Source organism: Gorilla gorilla, chromosome 1, assembly GCF_029281585.2.
Source record: "Gorilla gorilla gorilla isolate KB3781 chromosome 1, NHGRI_mGorGor1-v2.1_pri, whole genome shotgun sequence".
In the NCBI taxonomy this organism is placed as follows: domain Eukaryota; kingdom Metazoa; phylum Chordata; class Mammalia; order Primates; family Hominidae; genus Gorilla; species Gorilla gorilla.
In genome coordinates, this window is record NC_073224.2 from 50,809,710 (window position 1) to 50,826,997 (window position 17,288).

Consider the following 17,288-nt stretch of genomic DNA (forward strand, 5'->3'; position numbering starts at 1 on the left):
AGGACTACTGTCTTCCCACCCCCTAGATCTCCAATCTTCAAAGCAAGCAGCCCCAAGAGCACACCCCTCAGGTGGCCTCAATAGCTCCCATTGTCCAAGAGGCTCTTTGGCCTGACCCCCAGCCCCATAAGCAGCAGGACAGCAAGCTCAGAGGAGCTTGTCCTGCCTTGTCCCCCTCCTCCAGGGCCGCCTTGGGGGAGCCTGTGGGGCAGGAGCCCCGCTGAATGTGACCTATTGTCTTCGGGGTGGATTTAGGAAGTGCCAAGCTCCCATCAAACAGCCCTGCTCCCCAGGTAAAACAAAAAAAGGGCTGTTCATTTGGGACCTTTTCCCCCTTATCTCCTTTTCCTATCTCCTCAGGCTTAGCTATGGTGTAGTGTTCAAAACCACTTCCCCTCTGAGCCAATCAGAAGCCGGGGCTCACCCCGTGGCCCTGAGGAAAAGTTATTTATAAACGCCTCCCTGGATTATTTGAGCAGAGCCCTTTCACACACCTCAGGAACACCTTTCGGCTGCCCGCTCCCCAGACACACCTGCAGCCCTGCCCAGCCGGCTTTGCTCACCCACTGGTAAGCCCCACCCAGCCCAGCCCACCCCACCGGGCTGGGGTCATCCCTGCAAGAGGGCAGTCACCAGGGGCACCGAGAGGAGGGATGACAGGAACCAACTGCCAAGCTGAGCACAAGTAGGAAGGACACTCTGGCCCCTGGAGTCTGAGAGCAGCCTCCCAGCCCTTCCCCTCTGAGGAGCCCTTTGGGTCTTCACGTCTATGTAAGGACCTGGGCTGCAAGGCTGGGCTTGACTGAGGGAGCAAGTAGGGTGAGGGTGTGGTGGTCGCCAGACCCTGAAACAGAGCGAGGCAAAGGCCTCCGAGGGAAAGGAAAATGTTAGACCTTCCTCCGCGCCAGCCTTTGAAGCTGTGGGCTGCTCCTCTCCCTTTCTTTTCAAGTCTTGGAGGGAAAAGCTCTTAGTGCTTGACTCACCAGCCTACTCTGCATGGCTGTCTCCCCCTCCTTCTACCGCCCAGACATCCTCCTTCACTCATTTACTTCTCCACCAGCTCGGGGAACTTAGCATGGACTACACAGAATCACAGGTGTCCCCATTAGTCCTGACAAGTTGGAAGAGGTGGAGGGGGAGGAAACTGAGGAGTGGGAGAGGGTGAGCAAGGGACCAGCTCCATCAGGCAGGCGGGTGGGTGGTAGCTGGACCTGGGACGCCCGACTCAATGGTGAATGCTTCAACACAGAAGGGCTTGGGACAGGACTGGATGGGCAGCCAGCTCTCCAGGCTCTCAGCCTCCAAACCCCTCATCCTGCAGCTCCAAGGGGTTCCAAGCCACTCTCAGGCAGTGCCCCCATTCCTCAAAACCAGCCCAGAGGGTCCCCAGCTGAGACCTAACAAAGCTTCTATTATTCCAGCATCAACTGCCCCCTTACACTTGGCCCCACGGGTCTGAGCACCAGAAGACCTTGGAGTGACGCAGCCCCCCAAGTGGGCAGACTGAGAGAGGGCTTTCCCCCTGAGTGGCTTCACTCATGCAGATGACCCTTTCTCAGAACCCCACAGTCCTCCCCCACCTCCCTCATCCTGGCCCTGGCATCCAGAACCTGGCAAGACCCTGCTTGGGCAGCATGGAGACCAGCATGGCCAAGAGCACCTCCACTGCCAGGCTGGCCTTCCCAGGCACTCCCCAGAGCTAGCCACCTGCTCTCTGAGTCTCATTTGTATAAACCCTGGGGCAGAGACGGACTCCTCTTTATCTTTTAATGCCCAGAGTCTTCCGGAGATTGGCATATACCCAGTATTCAAGAGTGCCTCTTAAACCGTACTAAACAGCCAGACTGACCCCCGTGAACTTGCTGGGGAAATCGAGGACCAGCTCAACACTGACCAAGCTTTGGGGGCTGTGGGGTCACTACTTGGAAGATGGAAGGGGAAGAGCCACCCCTTCAAGGGGAGTTGATCTTCACTGGATGCCTCTCTGGGCTTTCGCCTGGATTTCTGGGACCAGAGCAGCTGGGCCCTTCACTGGTCTCCTTGCCCAGGCCCTGCTTCCAAGTGAAAGCAACCCCAGTCTCCTTAAAGACTTCTAGGAATTTAACCTCAAGTGCCCATTCCAGGGAGCCCATGACCTTGTCAGTCTTGCTGTTAGGAAGTGATTCTCAAAGTCTAGCCTCGGTCCCTCTTTCTGGAGCCTATTTCCTCAGCCCAGCACCCATTCCCAGCAGGGAAAGTGCAGAAGGAGGGAGAGTCCGCCTGGAGATAAGGAGTGGGGATTTGGGGGGTGGTATCAGTGAATCTCTCCCCTACACGGGATGCAGTCTCTAAGACACCTTAGGGACATCTCATCCTCCCCTACACTGAGGAGGAAATTAGGCTGGGGTGAGGAGTAGGGAGAGATTTTCCCTGGAAACACAGGGACAGTAGAAGGAAAAGAAGTGTTTAAAAATGCCTTGGGGGGCTGGGCACAGTGGCTCAGCCTGTAATCTCAGCACTTTGGGAGGCCAAGGAGGGCGGATCACTTGAGGTCAGGAGCTCGAGACCAGGCTGGCCAACATGGCGAAACCCCGTCTCTACTAAAAATACAAAAAATATTAGCTGGGTGTCATGGCGCGCACCTGTAATCCCAGCTCCTAGGGAGGCTGAGGCGGGAGAATTGCTTGAACCCAGGAAGTGCAGATTGTGGTGAGCCGAGATCGTGCCACTGCACTCCAGCCTGGGTGACAGAGGGAGACTCCATCTCAAAAAACAAAAACAAAAAAACAAAACAAACAAACAAAAAAGCCTTAGGGGTGCAGAGGCCTCTACATCCTTCCTTCTCCTGCCATGGATGTGGTCTCCCACTGAGACCCCAGCCAGCTTGTCTGTCCCAGCTCACATTCACTCCTGGGTCACTCAGAGGCTGCTCTTACCCTGTGGCCCCCACCCTGGATGAGGCAGGGAGGCAACCAGCAGCTAGAGCAAAGGGGAAACCTCAAGGTGACCTTTCCTCTTCCCAGAACACAGCAACCAGCTGGCTAGGAACCAGTGATAAGGATGCCAGGGTGGGTTGGCCAAGCCGGGGCTGTTCCCGTACCTGGCACACATGCGTCAAAAACCCCCTCCCCCACATGCACACCCCCGACAGGACTGAGGGAGGAAGTCAGCCTGGGCCACAGTGACAGGATCACCTCCAGATCTGACCAAAACCCACAAATGGGCCCCTCACCGTCCTGCTCTGCAGCTGTTCTACCCTCTTCTGACAAGATTTTCTGCTGTTCCTCTCAACAAGTCCTGGGAAAATTTGGAGGGGTTAAGGCATGGGGCAGCAGGTATAGGGGCAGATGGAAAAAGGAAAGCCAAAAAAAGGCAGAGTGCCCACTAGAGATGGCAGAGCAAGAAAGAGGCTCCTCTGGAGTCATAGCAGTCATGATGATAGTTGGAGTTTATTGCACGCTTCCCATGGCCAGGTGCCGTTCCGAGCCTTTCAGTGCATCCACTCGGGCACTGTCTCTGCCTGAGCCCATCTCTGCCCAAGCCCATCTCTGCCTACAATATTTGGATGGTGTTGACAGAGACCTGGTTAGAAATGTGACTGGGAGAAGGTACCAGGGGCGTGCTTTGGCATGAGCTCATTGGAGGAGAAATCCTGGAGAATCTCAAGAGGGGATCTGCTCCAGCCTGTGCCCTCCCTGCAGGGTCTATTTTCTCTTTGCTTCCCCTCTCCCAGCTCCTCCAGCTCGCAGGACCCCTGCATCCCCTCTGCTCCGGATTTGACCCACTCTCCTGCCAGGGCAAGGGAATGGCCCATGCACCCACATCTCCTGCCCTCTGCTCTCCTGGCTCACCCCCTACTCCCCTTAAACCCTGCAGACCCCCTCTAAGTCCCTCCAGCTCTTTAGGACCTGCCCCGCTTCCCTGCACAGTGGAGGAGGGGCAGGGTCACCCTTTTGTTGCTCAGTATTATCACATGGCACCTGCTATTTATCCCTGGCCCAGTAGGGGGATGGAAGGCAGTGGAGGGGTGGTGGGGGCAGGGCTTGTAGATACACACCTCTGGCAATAGGGCACTTGACTTTTTTCCAGCGATGCTGACATCACTTATCATGGCTGTTTGTTTGTTTAACTGGGGATCAGATTGTTATGTTCCCTATATCTGGCTCTTTCTTGCTCCCTCTTCCACTTTCCTGCCCCTAATGTAGCATCTAGCATCGTGAGACACCCTCTCTGAGGATTCCCTGGGACTCCCGTCCCTGCTAGTTCTCTGAGACTCCTCCTCCCCACCATGCCACCCACCCTTTTCCGCCACTCCCATCCCCCTTCCCTCCACCTCTTGTCCTCACCTGAAGGGCTGGCTGGGGATGAAGTACCCTTGTCTTCTACGTCCCACCCCACCTCAACCCCTATTCTTGGAATTAGGAAGTATGTTGAGGGCGCCTTCTCACCAGGAGCTGGGGCAGTTCCTGTGGCTGCAGATTTGCAACTCTGGCCATCATATTCTTGGGAAACCAAGGCCAGGAGGGAACCAGAGCCCTCAAGAGGAGTAACAGAACCCAGAGGTCCTGTCCCATCAGCTGGGGTGGCAAGGTCACCAGGGTGGTCAGAAAGGGGCATTCTGAGTGCCACTCAGGGGAAAACATTGTCCTGAGATCAGCTTTGTCCCAGGAAGGTCTGAAGCCCCTTTGAATAGGAACACTGGAGTTAAATCAAGTGCAGTTTCTTTATCTGCAAAATGAGACAATTGGACAAATGTGGTCCTCAAGTTCTCTTCTACACAAAACTTTCTGACTCTGACTGGCTGCTGGGTTCTCCTCTTTATGCAAACTCAGGATTGTGAAAGCTCCCAGAGCCTTCTCCCCTTCAGCATCCTATTTCTGGGATGGGCAGAGGGCATGGGAAAGAGACAGATTTGGTATTCCAGTAAAGCAAGGGAGGCTTTTCCTCTGTTAGCCTGTGTCAGAGGGGACTCCCTAGTATCTGGTGCTCTATCTGTCGGTGAGTCTGCCCAGAGGGGCAGAACTGGTCCTGAGTCACCTACCTGTTGCTCTCTGAAGGACTTCCACCACCCCTGCCGCTTTCCTCCCAAAGAAAAATGGCCAAAGCCAACACTAGTGTACAGGCTGGAGGGGTGCACATGGAGATCCTGGGAGAAAGAGAAATCCTTCAGGGTTTCAGGGTGGTCAGGAAAGGCTTCACAGGCAAGAAGGAGAAGGGAAAAGAGTGGGAGAGGAAGGAGAGGGTTGGAGGAGGAACTTCAACAGGTCTTAAGGATGGGCAGGTCTAGAAAGGCAGAAATGAGTCAGGGCACCTCAGGTAAGGAGGAAAGTGGGAACAGAGACTCAGGCTTGTTTGGTGGGTGCAGAACAGACCAGCCCAGATGGTGTGGAGGGACCCAGCCAACAGATTTCCTGAATCCACCAATACAAGGCCAGAGGATAAAAAAACAAAAATGCCAAAATAAGGAGTTTGGGCCTCATCCTCCTGGAAATGAGGGAGATAGAGGTTTCGGAGCAGGGAGTTTAGGCTGGGTTGGAGGGGCATGGCTGGAGACCAGCAAATCAATTTTTGCAATAGTCCAAACATGAGATAAGACTTGAAGAGGGAGGCAATGGGAGAGGGTGAGTGGAGGTATGGAGGCAATGGACAGGACAGAAGGACATGAAGGAAGGAAGGAAGGAAGCGAGGGAGGAAGGAAGGAAATAGCAATAGGATTTGATGAACAACTGAATATGGAGGCTGAGGGGTAGGGAGAGGACAGGAACAAGGATGGGGGTGGGCTGGGTGGCAGGAAGAAAGGTACCACTGAGGAAGTGGGGAAATCGTGGGGACGGGGGCTGGGATAGTAGGGTTCAGCGGAATCAGATGCTAATAACTCCCTTCCCCGCAAACACACTACCGGAACTTAGACTCTTTGAAAGCAGCCTAGGAACATACTTCAGGGATCGCTGCCTGCTGGTTCGTGTGGAAGCAAGATCACCCATCACCTCCTCTTCCAAAGGGCTCTTCTTTTCTGATTCAGCCTCCCTTGAAATTTTTGGCTATTTTTTTTTTTTTTGCAAGTGGTCTGTTTAGTGGCCTGGGCTAGACTCCCCAAACCGTGAGTCTTTTTCTGAAGCAAGGTCTGCAGCTCTGGGTTCCTATGTGGGGAGGTCATGCTCTCCACTCATTGAGCCCCCCCAGGCAAACCACCTGGACAGCCAGACCCATGCAGACTCTGGAGCAGGTGGAGAGGAAGGGTGAGACCACCCCGCCTCACAGGCGGTGAAGGGCCGGCAGCCTCTGAATAGTCTCTGCTAGGAGGTAGAAAGCACCCTCCCATCTTAATCATAGTAATCATCGCCACTACCATTTACTGGGTGCCTATAAACGGCCAGCCTCTTCATACACATGATCTCACTTAATCCTCATAGCATCTGCCTGCGACTGTTATTATCCCCATTTACAGATGAAGAAACTGAATCTTTGAACCCAGGCCATCTGGCTCTCAAACTTGTGCTGTTTTCCTTAAGCCACCCCGTCTCTCATTTCTCCCACTGAAATGTCTCACATGCCATTGCCCTTACTCATTTCTGCCCATGTCTCCTCCAAAACACCATTTATCAATTCGCTCAACAAGTATGTGTTGAGTACACACTAAGGGCCAGGCGAGGGGCTGGGCACAGGCGCTGGGGGTAGGTTCATTCTCCCACCTTCGCTTCTGCTGGGTATCACCTGTGGGGTCTTGCCGGGCATCCCACCCTCACCTGTAGTTCAAGTGGACCTTGGGATCCCAAGACCAAATGAATGGAATGCACCAGCCCAGCCTTCACCAACTTGAGCACAATCTTATTCATAATAGAAACTCACATTTGCATCACACTTTACATTTTACACAACCCCTTCTTATCCATTAACTCATTTGATCTTCACAACAACCTTGTGAGATATGTCTGTTACTCCCACTTTAGTGATACAGAATCTGAGGTTTGAAAAGTAATGCTGACCATTCTGCCTCATTAATAAAAGCAGGATTAACCCAGGCTCCTGGACCCTTCCACAAAAGGCATTAAGCAACCTGCTCCCCTCTGGCAACCTCCCCTGTCACCCAGGCTCTCCTCTGGGAAGTTGAGGACATCTCTAGCCCCCATGTAGTTACTCATTTTCAACCCCATCTCAAATCTTTTGCCAAACTGGCCACAGCCACCCCACACTCCCCACCTCCCAGATACAAATCCTCACTCTAAGCCTGCCCCATCTCTTCTCTGTCCTTCTTTCTCTGTGGTCCTCTGAGCAACTTCTCCCAGCTCTGGGAGGTAGAGGGGAGGTGGGAGACCCAGTAATTGGAAGAGGGAGGGGGAAAGGTTCCTACAGGGAACTCCTCCGGGCCTCAGGGGCCCTGGCACTCAGCTCTGCCCATCTCAGCTCCTGGAACGTCAGCCAGGTTGCGCAAAAAGTGAGGAGGAGAGGAGCGGCAGTACACAAGGGTGGGGGAAAGATTAGGCACAGGAAGCCGTGGGAGAGAGAGCCGGCAGGTGGACCATCCTGGTTTCCCCACACACACCATTGTCCCCCTGGGAAACCTGTTGGTGAAGTTCTAGATGTCTTATCCAAGAAGGGTCCTCTTGAGGTCATCTCAGCTATCCCCCTGCCTCTAGGCAAGCTGTTTTCTGTTTCTTCCAAGCTGACTGGCTGAATGGTAGGAGCCTTTCTGCCAGGGAAACTGAGGTCTGGGAAGAGAGTATGGCTTGTGGGGACACCAGGGGTCAGGGGAGGGGAGGGTCCACCTGCTGAATCAAGTGGGGCCTCCTGCCCTTGTGATTCCCCTTTGCCTGGTGCTCAGTGGGGGTGATGGTGACGCCACAGGTGTGGAGTGCCAGCCACGTGCTGAGCGCCAAGCAAAACAGCCAGGGCGAGTGTATGCATCATCAGTGCCTGGGAAGGAAGGCCACTGCGAGCAGGCAGTCTGACGGAAAAACTTGACAGAGGGAAGGGAGGCACCTTGCTTTATCGGGGCGGGGAAGGCCAGAATAAAACTCTGCTACTGCAAGGACCAGAGAGAGAAGGCCTGGGCTGGCACTAGGGAGGGATGTTCCCTCACCCTCCCCTCCTCTGCTTCTCCCAAAGCTTGTAAATGCCCCAGATATGAGCCAGCCCAGGCCCCGCTACGTGGTAGACAGAGCCGCATACTCCCTTACCCTCTTCGACGATGAGTTTGAGAAGAAGGACCGGACATACCCAGTGGGAGAGAAACTTCGCAATGCCTTCAGGTAACTGGTCCAGAGCCCAGACTTCTGCCTCCTCTGCTCCCTACCAAAATCCTTTCTGCACCAGGACACAGCTTCTGCACTGGTATCCCTAAGATGGAGTTAAGGGAAGCCCTGGGGAAGCGAGGTTCTGAATGTTGAATTTAAGATCCTACAACCTCATCTGTACTGAGACCCCCAGGGAGGATGGGGAGCAGGAGCAAGAACCATCCAGAAGGGTTATATGGCATTCCCAAACCCCTGCATGGCATCTCCCATATTCTCAATTCAGCTGGGTCTCTCTGGGTTTGTTAAGGTGTGGTAGGTGAGCATCTACGTTATGGAGGGGTGGGGAGCATCAGAGCCCTTACTCCATGCCCTGTTCCCTCCTTACAAAAAATACCTGAAGTTACCATCACCCCAGGTTCTTTGTCCTTTCCCTCCTGGATGTTCCTTCCTCCACTTGGTCCAGAGAATGCCAAAAGGAGGCCCTAAATTTCTGAACTTTCCCGAGGGGACCTACCAGGGTGTAGTCCTACCAGCGCCCAGGGTCTTTCCACTCTCATCTCCCTGGAAATGCGATGGTGGGTATGAAACCTTGTCCCTAAGGAGGCGCTACACAAGGTGATCCATACCCACACCCCAGGAGGCTGGGGCTGCGGGTGTCACCCTCCCCATTCCCAGACTCCTGGCAGACCTCCTCTGGCCCAGCTATAGGCCGGCTCACTCTCCCTCACTCCCCTGGGGAAACGGCTGATTCAGTTACCTGGATTGAGGTCACTGGCAATGGCTGAAGTGGAGACGCAGGTGGAACTGGTTCAGGCCGGGGCAATCACCCACTTGAGTTTGTACTAAAAGCCCCAGTCCAGCCCTGTTTCTCTTGGGAGGCTCCATTTCTGCCCAGTTACAGTCTGCCCTCACAGCTGTGCTCCTCAGACAGGTGGTCTCTGCCAGTCTTTGTGCCCAAGACTTTAGGGCACAAAGTCTGAGGATGAGAAGATCTGCTATTGTCCTAAAAGATTAGGATAATGAAAGCTGTAAAGGGATATAGCAAACTAACAATTCCTATGATACTGGCATGAGAGCCTTGAACAGTGCCTGGCATAGAGAAGGTACACCAATAAATATTTGTTTCATGAATGAATGAATGAATGAATGAATGTCTAGAAAGCTAATCCCTCTCAGCCTCTGTTTCGAGTTCTTCTTTCAAGCTTCAGATTGCTTTGCCCAACATACAGCAGACTTGCAAGTAAGGTTGGGCATGGACTAGCCCTCAAATGAGTTGTTTTTCTTTCCCTAGCCAGCTCTCTATTCATAAGTCCGGCTTTCTCTGCCACAAACAGACCTGATGGAGCCCCTGCAGGGCTGGTTCTCTCTTCAAGCAAGGCTTTAGAGTTGCATTAAGCAATTTATCCCCCGTCCACCTCCCCTTCCAGCATCCCAGGGATGGCAGAGGCACCCATGAGCCCCAGATGGGACAGGGGGTAAGATATTGATGATGATGCTTTTTCTTGGAGTGTTAGTTGGAAGAGAAAATCTGCCCAGACTTTCCAAGGTACAAAGCATTGTCTTTGTTGGTTTCAGTCTTGGGTGACATCCAGGGGACCGAGTGTCAGGGAAACTATTGTTGAGCAAGAGCGAAGAGCAGGAATTGGTGCTGGGCAGGAAAGGAAGCCTCATCAGAGCAGGCCAGTGAGTCACCAGATGGGCCCTAAGTATTTGAGTTCCCTCAACTGGGAGAAGGAAAGCAAATGCCCCTCACCCACTTCCAGTCATCAATCCACCGGCTGTCACCCTTGAGTTTGTAAGCCCTTGTTCCTACCGCTGCTGAGTTTCTGTGAAAGGACCTTGAGGTTTTCAACAAACAGGGAAGGGATCAACTCTCCCCACCCTGCGTTGACCAGCGAATTCTTCCCTCCTCTGCTGCCCAGTGAATTAACAGGAGAAAGAACTCCGATATTGGAGTTACCACACATAAAGGATAGTGAGTCAGCAGAGTGCACCCTGCAGGAACAATAGAGCCTTCCTTTTCAAGGAAGTTTTAAGAAAAATGGCAGCAGGCAGGCCCCACTCAGGTGTATTCACTCATTCATTTATTCAACAAATATTTACTAAGTGCCCCGTGCAAGGCTCATGATGTACAAAGATGAACAGGAGAGCTAGACTTCTCGCCATGCGTGGTGGGGTTTGCTGTTTAGTGGGAGAGACAGACAAAAAGCAAGGAATGCACACACAGGATGCACACACAGCAGCAGGAGCCAAGGTGCAGTTACCCAGGCCTGGGATCAGACAGACAGGACTCAGAGGAGCCTTTCCCAGAGAAAAGTCATCTGAGCCAAGGGATGGATCTGATACCTCCGAAGGCTGAGCCACCATAACACCCATACCTTTAAGCCAAGTCTTGTAAACTCCCCAGGTAAGCAGCTGGCAGTCAGAAGACCTCCAGCTAATGCCCAGGACAAGTTGACGAGCTCTCAAGAAAAAGTTCCTGCCTTTCCTTCTCAATATCCCTGGCACACAGTTCAGTGAATTTTGAGTGAATCAATGAATGAAATGAGCAGGATATGATAATCCCTCTCCAACACGGAATGTCCAAGCCATGCAGAGCCGACTGGAAATTTTCCCCTTTCCCTTCCAGATGTTCCTCAGCCAAGATCAAAGCTGTGGTGTTTGGGCTGCTGCCTGTGCTCTCCTGGCTCCCCAAGTATAAGATTAAAGACTACATCATTCCTGACCTGCTCGGTGGACTCAGCGGGGGATCCATCCAGGTCCCACAAGGTGAAGGGGCTCCTTCAGCCAGGCCTGGATTGCCACTCCCCCCACCATTCCTCTCCTCATCCCCACTCCATCCCTCTGTGATCCCCATAAGCTAGTCATGCTGCTGAGCTTCAATCTCTTTGTCCTCTGCAGGCATGGCCTTTGCTCTGCTGGCCAACCTTCCTGCAGTCAATGGCCTCTACTCCTCCTTCTTCCCCCTCCTGACCTACTTCTTCCTGGGGGGTGTTCACCAGATGGTGCCAGGTAAGGCCTCTCCCCTCTGGGCAGGCAGGATGACGCAGACCACAAGGATGGGAGGTGTGGCAAAGGGGCCTCGGGAGATTTTCCATCTGCATTCTCCTGGAGTTGTTCCTGGTCAGTCCTAGTGGAATGGTCACTGTGAATGTCATTTCCAGGTCCTCGGTGACCTTGGAGAAACCACTGAGCCTCTTTGAGTTCAGTTAGCATTACCTGTTCCATCTTCCTCCCAGGAATGAGAGGAAGACTTGGCAGAACAAGATATACCACATGCTATAACATGCTTAAACAGATGTGAGAAATCACCATCTAACTCCCTGGCTGGTCCCAGCCGGCCACTACAGGGACATTTGGACTTCTCTGGTGCTAAGTGAGATGGAGGAAAGCCTGGTCACAAAGGCTGGTTTCTAGTTCAGGCTCTGCTTATATTTCTTATTTCTGAGTTCATTTCCTCACGTGTCTGGTACGACAATATTGACCATTGAGGTGAAAGCACCTTGAAAAGCATAGATCATGGTTAGAGTGAGTGGTTGTTATTATTGTGATGGAGAAGAGCCTTGGAGGTGCAGGGATCCATCCCCCTGGGGGTCGGGAAGCATTCCTGGGCCCCTTTCTGGTTTCCATCGGTGTGGTCCAAACCTCTGATTTTTGCTGGCTGGGTGGGGCACCACAGGTACCTTTGCCGTTATCAGCATCCTGGTGGGTAACATCTGTCTGCAGCTGGCCCCAGAGTCGAAATTCCAGGTCTTCAACAATTCCACCAATGAGAGCTATGTGGACACAGCAGCCATGGAGGCTGAGAGGCTGCACGTGTCAGCTACACTAGCCTGCCTCACCGCCATCATCCAGGTGAGGCAGCCCCCAACCCTGCTAGAAGGGCATCAGACCACCCTGCCCCTCCCTCAAAGCCTTAGCTTTGATGCTAAATCTGATTTAGGGGGCTGGGTGTGGAGGCTCATGCCTGTAATCCCAGCACTTTGGGAGGCTGAGGAGGGTGGATTACTTGAGGTCAGGAGTTTGAGACCAGCTTGACCAACATGATGAAACCCCATCTCTACCAAAAATACAAAAATAAGCCAGGCTTGGTGGCATGCGCCTGTAGTCCCACCTACTCAGGAGGCTGAGGCAGGAGAATCACTTGAATCCGGGAGGCAGAGGTTGCAGTGAGCCGAGATCGCGCCACTGCACTTCAGCCTGGGTGACAGAGCGAGACTCCGTCTCAAAAAACAAAAAAACAAAAAAACAAAAAAAAACCCAAGTTAGGGCTCTACCTCCTCCCTCCTCCCCATCCCAGGGCTAAAGTGAACCTTGAAAATTAACAGTATCTCCTCATCTGCATGTATCAGGACCATACAAAAAAACAACAGCTGTACCTGGTAAAACTGTCCTGAGCTTTAAAACTGTAAAAGACTCACAGCCTGTCTCCATTATTCCGTGGAGAAACCCAACTCTCTGCCAGCACAGTCTTGCAGACTGCTAATTTTCTCTAACATCCCTCACTCCGCTCCAGCCTCCTCTGCTCCAAGCCACAGCAGCAGTTGCACAACATAAATTGAGCTTCTGCAAATGGTTGCAAAGTATTCTGCTAGGTTTTATGAAGGGAAGCACAACATGACAGAATGCAAGAGCAAAACGCAGTCCCAGAGAGCGCCTTTTCATTAACTCATTCATTCGGTTTTGTGCCAAGAACTAGGCTAAACGCTGGGATACAAAGATAAGTAAGAAAGAGGTCCAATTCACAAGTTGCTCACAGCCCAGCAGAGGAAGGAGCCGTGTCAACAGATAAATTTGTATGCAGTGAGATAAGCAGCAAAGTAGAGCCATGTACAAAGACTGTAGGGACACAGAGCAGAGTCACGGAGGACCTCAAAGAGGAGGTGACACTCCACCTCTCTTAAAGGATGAGAACTTAACCAGGAACAAGATATACAGAGGATGGTCCAGGCAGAAGGAACAGTGCCTAAAAACACTGAGGCCTGAGAGAGTGTGATCTGCGCAGGCAAAGTAAGGGGCTTGGTGTGGCTGGAGGGTAGAGGGCCCAGAAGCGGATGGAAAAGTAGGGAGGAACCAGACAATGAGATCTGGGGTCTGTTCTCTAAACAGGGACTTTGGGTCTGAATGGCAGTTTATAAGGATCATTCGGGCTACACAGAGAATGATGAGTAGGAGGTGGATTAGAATCAAGGCAGGGGACCTGCTGGGAGACTCTGCAGAGGCCCAGGCAGGAATAATGCAGGCGAAGACCAGGTAGAGAAAGAGATGGGGCTGGACTTGAAAAGAACGTTTTACCAGGAGCTTGGTGATAGACTGGATGTGGGAGGTAAGGGAGGATGACTCTCAAGTTTTTGGTTGGGCAACCAGGTTAATGATGGTGTCATTTACTGAGAGAGAAAACAATGGGGGAGGACCAGACTTATTTTACAGATAAGCCAAAGCCAGAGAGGTGATGTGACACAAAGGCCCATGCTCTAAAGGAGCTGAAGGTCTGATGGCAGCCATGTAGAGCACAGTGAAGGGCAGGTGAAGGTCACAGATCGTCCATTTCCCTCAAGCTACTGCTATGCTAGGACTGCACGGAGCTCCAGACCTGCGTGTGTGTGGGGCGGGTCGTTGGAACTGCTGAACCACATTGGTCTTCCCCCACCAACCACCGTTTTCCTCCTCTCAGATGGGTCTGGGCTTCATGCAGTTTGGCTTTGTGGCCATCTACCTCTCCGAGTCCTTCATCCGGGGCTTCATGACGGCCGCCGGCCTGCAGATCCTGATTTCGGTGCTCAAGTACATCTTTGGACTGACCATCCCCTCCTACACAGGCCCAGGGTCCATCGTCTTTGTGAGTCTGGGGATGCACCCCTGCCAATGGAGCCAGGCTCCAGCAGACGCATGAGGAGGATGTACTGTTTTAAGATGTTGTGAGCTCCTCATTGCAAGGGCTGGCTTAGCTGTTGTTCAGAGAGGATTCTGAGGGGGTTTCTGTCTTGGGAGGGTCAAAGTCATGACCTTGAGGCTCACAGAGGTTCTTGGTAGTTAATCCCTGCAGAAAAGAGCTGTACATTCTCCTCCAGTTCCCCATTCTAATGCCTCAACCCCTCCCTGCGTGGAAAGTCCTGCCTTATGTCTAATCTCCATCCCTCCTCCTTCAGCCCAAACTCTTCTAAAGAAAAAGAAAGCATTCCTTTTCTAGCACAAGTTCCCCATGTGCCTTTTGGGAAAGGGCGGTGGACGACGGGACAGGGTTCCTGATCAGGGTTTTAATTCTGTCTTGGTGTGCCTCCATTAGCTTTGATGGCATCCCTTCCCTGGGTCAGACACCCAAAGGTGGGGTAGTATGGGAAGAAGGGGTGGGAGCCTGTGAGCATGATGCTCTTTCCCCCAGACCTTCATTGACATTTGCAAAAACCTCCCCCACACCAACATCGCCTCGCTCATCTTCGCTCTCATCAGCGGTGCCTTCCTGGTGCTGGTGAAGGAGCTCAATGCTCGCTACATGCACAAGATTCGCTTCCCCATCCCTACAGAGATGATTGTGGTAAGGACCTTGCTCAGAGCTGGGATGTTGGGGGCCCAGGCTGTGAGACGAGGAAGCCCCTACCTTTCCTCACCTCATCCCCTCAACTGGCAGCCAGTGGGACAGGAAGTCAGTTGTGAATCCATCCCATCCCCCGTATGTGGCGTTTCCTCTCTTTCTACTTTTCTAATAATTCCCCCTAAGGAGGCAGGGGAGTGGGATTCAGGGTCCCCAGAGAAAAGGGAGACTTGAGAGAGACCCCTGCCCTGGCCCCACCTTAGGGCCAATCCCCATTCTCCACTCTGGGGTTTGCAGGTGGTGGTGGCAACAGCTATCTCCGGGGGCTGTAAGATGCCCAAAAAGTATCACATGCAGATCGTGGGAGAAATCCAACGCGGGTGAGTCCAGGTGGCCCAGAAGCCTGGCCCACCCGCACCACATGCCCCACTAAGGCCTGAGCTCGGAAAGGGAGACAAGATGAACTCTATGAAAGCGCAGTCGAAACTGTATGACACTGACCATGTATGAATTATTACTATTACCGTTTCCTGAGAAGGGCCGCACAACCAGCCAATGTAGGCTATTTTATGAAAAATGAGTCTTAACTGCCACACTCCCCTTATAAATCTCATTCAACTGATGCTGTTAAACAAAGCCTCTCTGAACAGCCCCTTGCTGGCTCTTTGCCTTGCTCTAATGCATTGGTTCTTTGTCCATGTAGAAAGGGAACTATTAGGTTCAACCAGATTCTTGAAGCATCCACTCTGTGCCAGGCACCATGCTGGGCCCTGGGAGGAGAGGGGTGACACTTGTCCTGCAGGGTTGGAACAGGCAAGGGAGGGAAGACCACATAGCACCAAAGGTCTAGGGGTCTGTGGACTCGTGAGCATACAGGGTTCAGAATCTGGGAGTTAACAAACGAGGCCCTACCACATACTGGCCCGGGGACCTTGGGCAAGTTAGGTTCTCTCAGCCTCAGTTTCCTCCTTTGTAAAACAGGAGTTATGGTCCCTACCCTATGGGGTGGTGCTGAGGATTCAGACTGGATGGGATAACTTAGGCAAAGATCCCGGCACACCATGGGGGCCTGGCTGGTCCCTGTGGGCTGGTGAAGGACTTGGCTGCCCTCCCCACCCACACCCTTGGGTTCTGCCTCCTTCCTGGCTCCTCGGCAGGTTCCCCACCCCGGTGTCGCCTGTGGTCTCACAGTGGAAGGACATGATAGGCACAGCCTTCTCCCTAGCCATCGTGAGCTATGTCATCAACCTGGCTATGGGCCGGACCCTGGCCAACAAGCACGGCTACGATGTGGATTCGAACCAGGTAGCTCTGGCCACCCCCGGCAGGACTGGGCAGGATGGGTCAACTCAGGCCTGGCATGAGATATCTTGGGTGGGGAGCTCATTGGGCTGAGGTGAGGCAGGCTGCCTCGAGTGTGGGGGATAGGGGGTCCTCTGACCCCAAGAGGCTGACCTCCTCTTGACTGGGAATGTGTGACTTTATAGCCACTGGGTCACTCTCAGGTCTTAGGCCCACAGTCCAGCTTGCATGCCTGACTGCACTTGGTCCCCGTGCCCCCCAGCCCCACACTGGCTTCTAATCCTGTCCCCTCCCTGCAGGAGATGATCGCTCTGGGCTGCAGCAACTTCTTTGGCTCCTTCTTTAAAATTCATGTCATTTGCTGTGCGCTTTCCGTCACTCTGGCTGTGGATGGAGCTGGAGGAAAATCCCAGGTGAGCCTTGTTCTAGGGGAGTTGGGGGGAGGTGGTAACAGAACAGTTGCCCCAGAAAAGCCTGGGCACTGCAAGCCAGGCCAGCTCTTCTCCAACCCCCTTCTTCCCTTCTTAGTCTCCACTCCACCAAAGCCATGTATTGGAAATAAATCAAGAGCAAAAATTTCACACCTTCCCTCTATCCCCAACTCTTTCTCGGAATAGGTGGCCAGCCTGTGTGTGTCTCTGGTGGTGATGATCACCATGCTGGTCCTGGGGATCTATCTGTATCCTCTCCCTAAGGTAAGAGCCCAGCCATCGAGCAGTAGACAACGAAAGACTCCAATAAGAACAATCCCTGAGAGTTGTGTGGCACTTTACGGACTACAAAGTGCCACTGTTGTCATACTTAGTCTCAACCACAAACTGTGAGGTAGACAATGCAGGTTTTATCCTCCCCATTTTACAGGTGAAGGAAACTGAGTCTGAGAGTCTAAGTAACCTTGTCCATAGTGAGGCAGCTTACAGCGCAGGGCTGGTCCCAAACTCCAGCCTTCTGGCCTCAGAGTCTAATCCCTAGGCAACATTTGCACCTACCCATGAGTACCAGGCTCTTATATAGCCCAGCTAGGAGGGCTCCAGGCATGTGTCATTTAGAGATGAGGGAAGAGAGATAGGGAAAGATGGGGCCAGGAAGGACCCCATGGCTCTAACGCCAGCACTTTCCAAACCTAAGGTCGAATGCAGAGATGTGGGGGATCAGCCAGGGGAGGTGTTCCAGAACTCCATCTCTGTCCTGCCAGGCCTTGGGGTCGGGTATGCGCAGGAGGGCAAAAAGAAGGGGAGACC

At 53.0% G+C, this 17,288-nt stretch overlaps 1 protein-coding gene across 2 annotated transcripts in view; it reads left to right on the plus strand.

Annotated features, from left to right (window-relative positions):
* Positions 1–477: 477 nt before the first annotated feature.
* The window catches only part of SLC26A9 (solute carrier family 26 member 9), a 30,423-nt gene continuing 13,612 nt past the window's right edge, over positions 478–17,288 (plus strand). The window contains exons 1-11 of one of the 2 annotated variants that reach the window (XM_063709047.1): positions 478–569; positions 8,086–8,228; positions 10,843–10,982; positions 11,115–11,225; positions 11,893–12,068; positions 13,888–14,052; positions 14,596–14,748; positions 15,043–15,125; positions 15,903–16,050; positions 16,347–16,460; positions 16,665–16,742. In XM_063709047.1, the coding sequence (XP_063565117.1) occupies positions 8,104–8,228; positions 10,843–10,982; positions 11,115–11,225; positions 11,893–12,068; positions 13,888–14,052; positions 14,596–14,748; positions 15,043–15,125; positions 15,903–16,050; positions 16,347–16,460; positions 16,665–16,742 (1,293 nt within the window). In that variant the 5' untranslated portion in view covers positions 478–569; positions 8,086–8,103. Of the gene's footprint in view, positions 570–8,085; positions 8,229–10,842; positions 10,983–11,114; positions 11,226–11,892; positions 12,069–13,887; positions 14,053–14,595; positions 14,749–15,042; positions 15,126–15,902; positions 16,051–16,346; positions 16,461–16,664; positions 16,743–17,288 lie in introns of those variants that run through there. The other variant, XM_063709043.1, reaches the window with a different exon arrangement.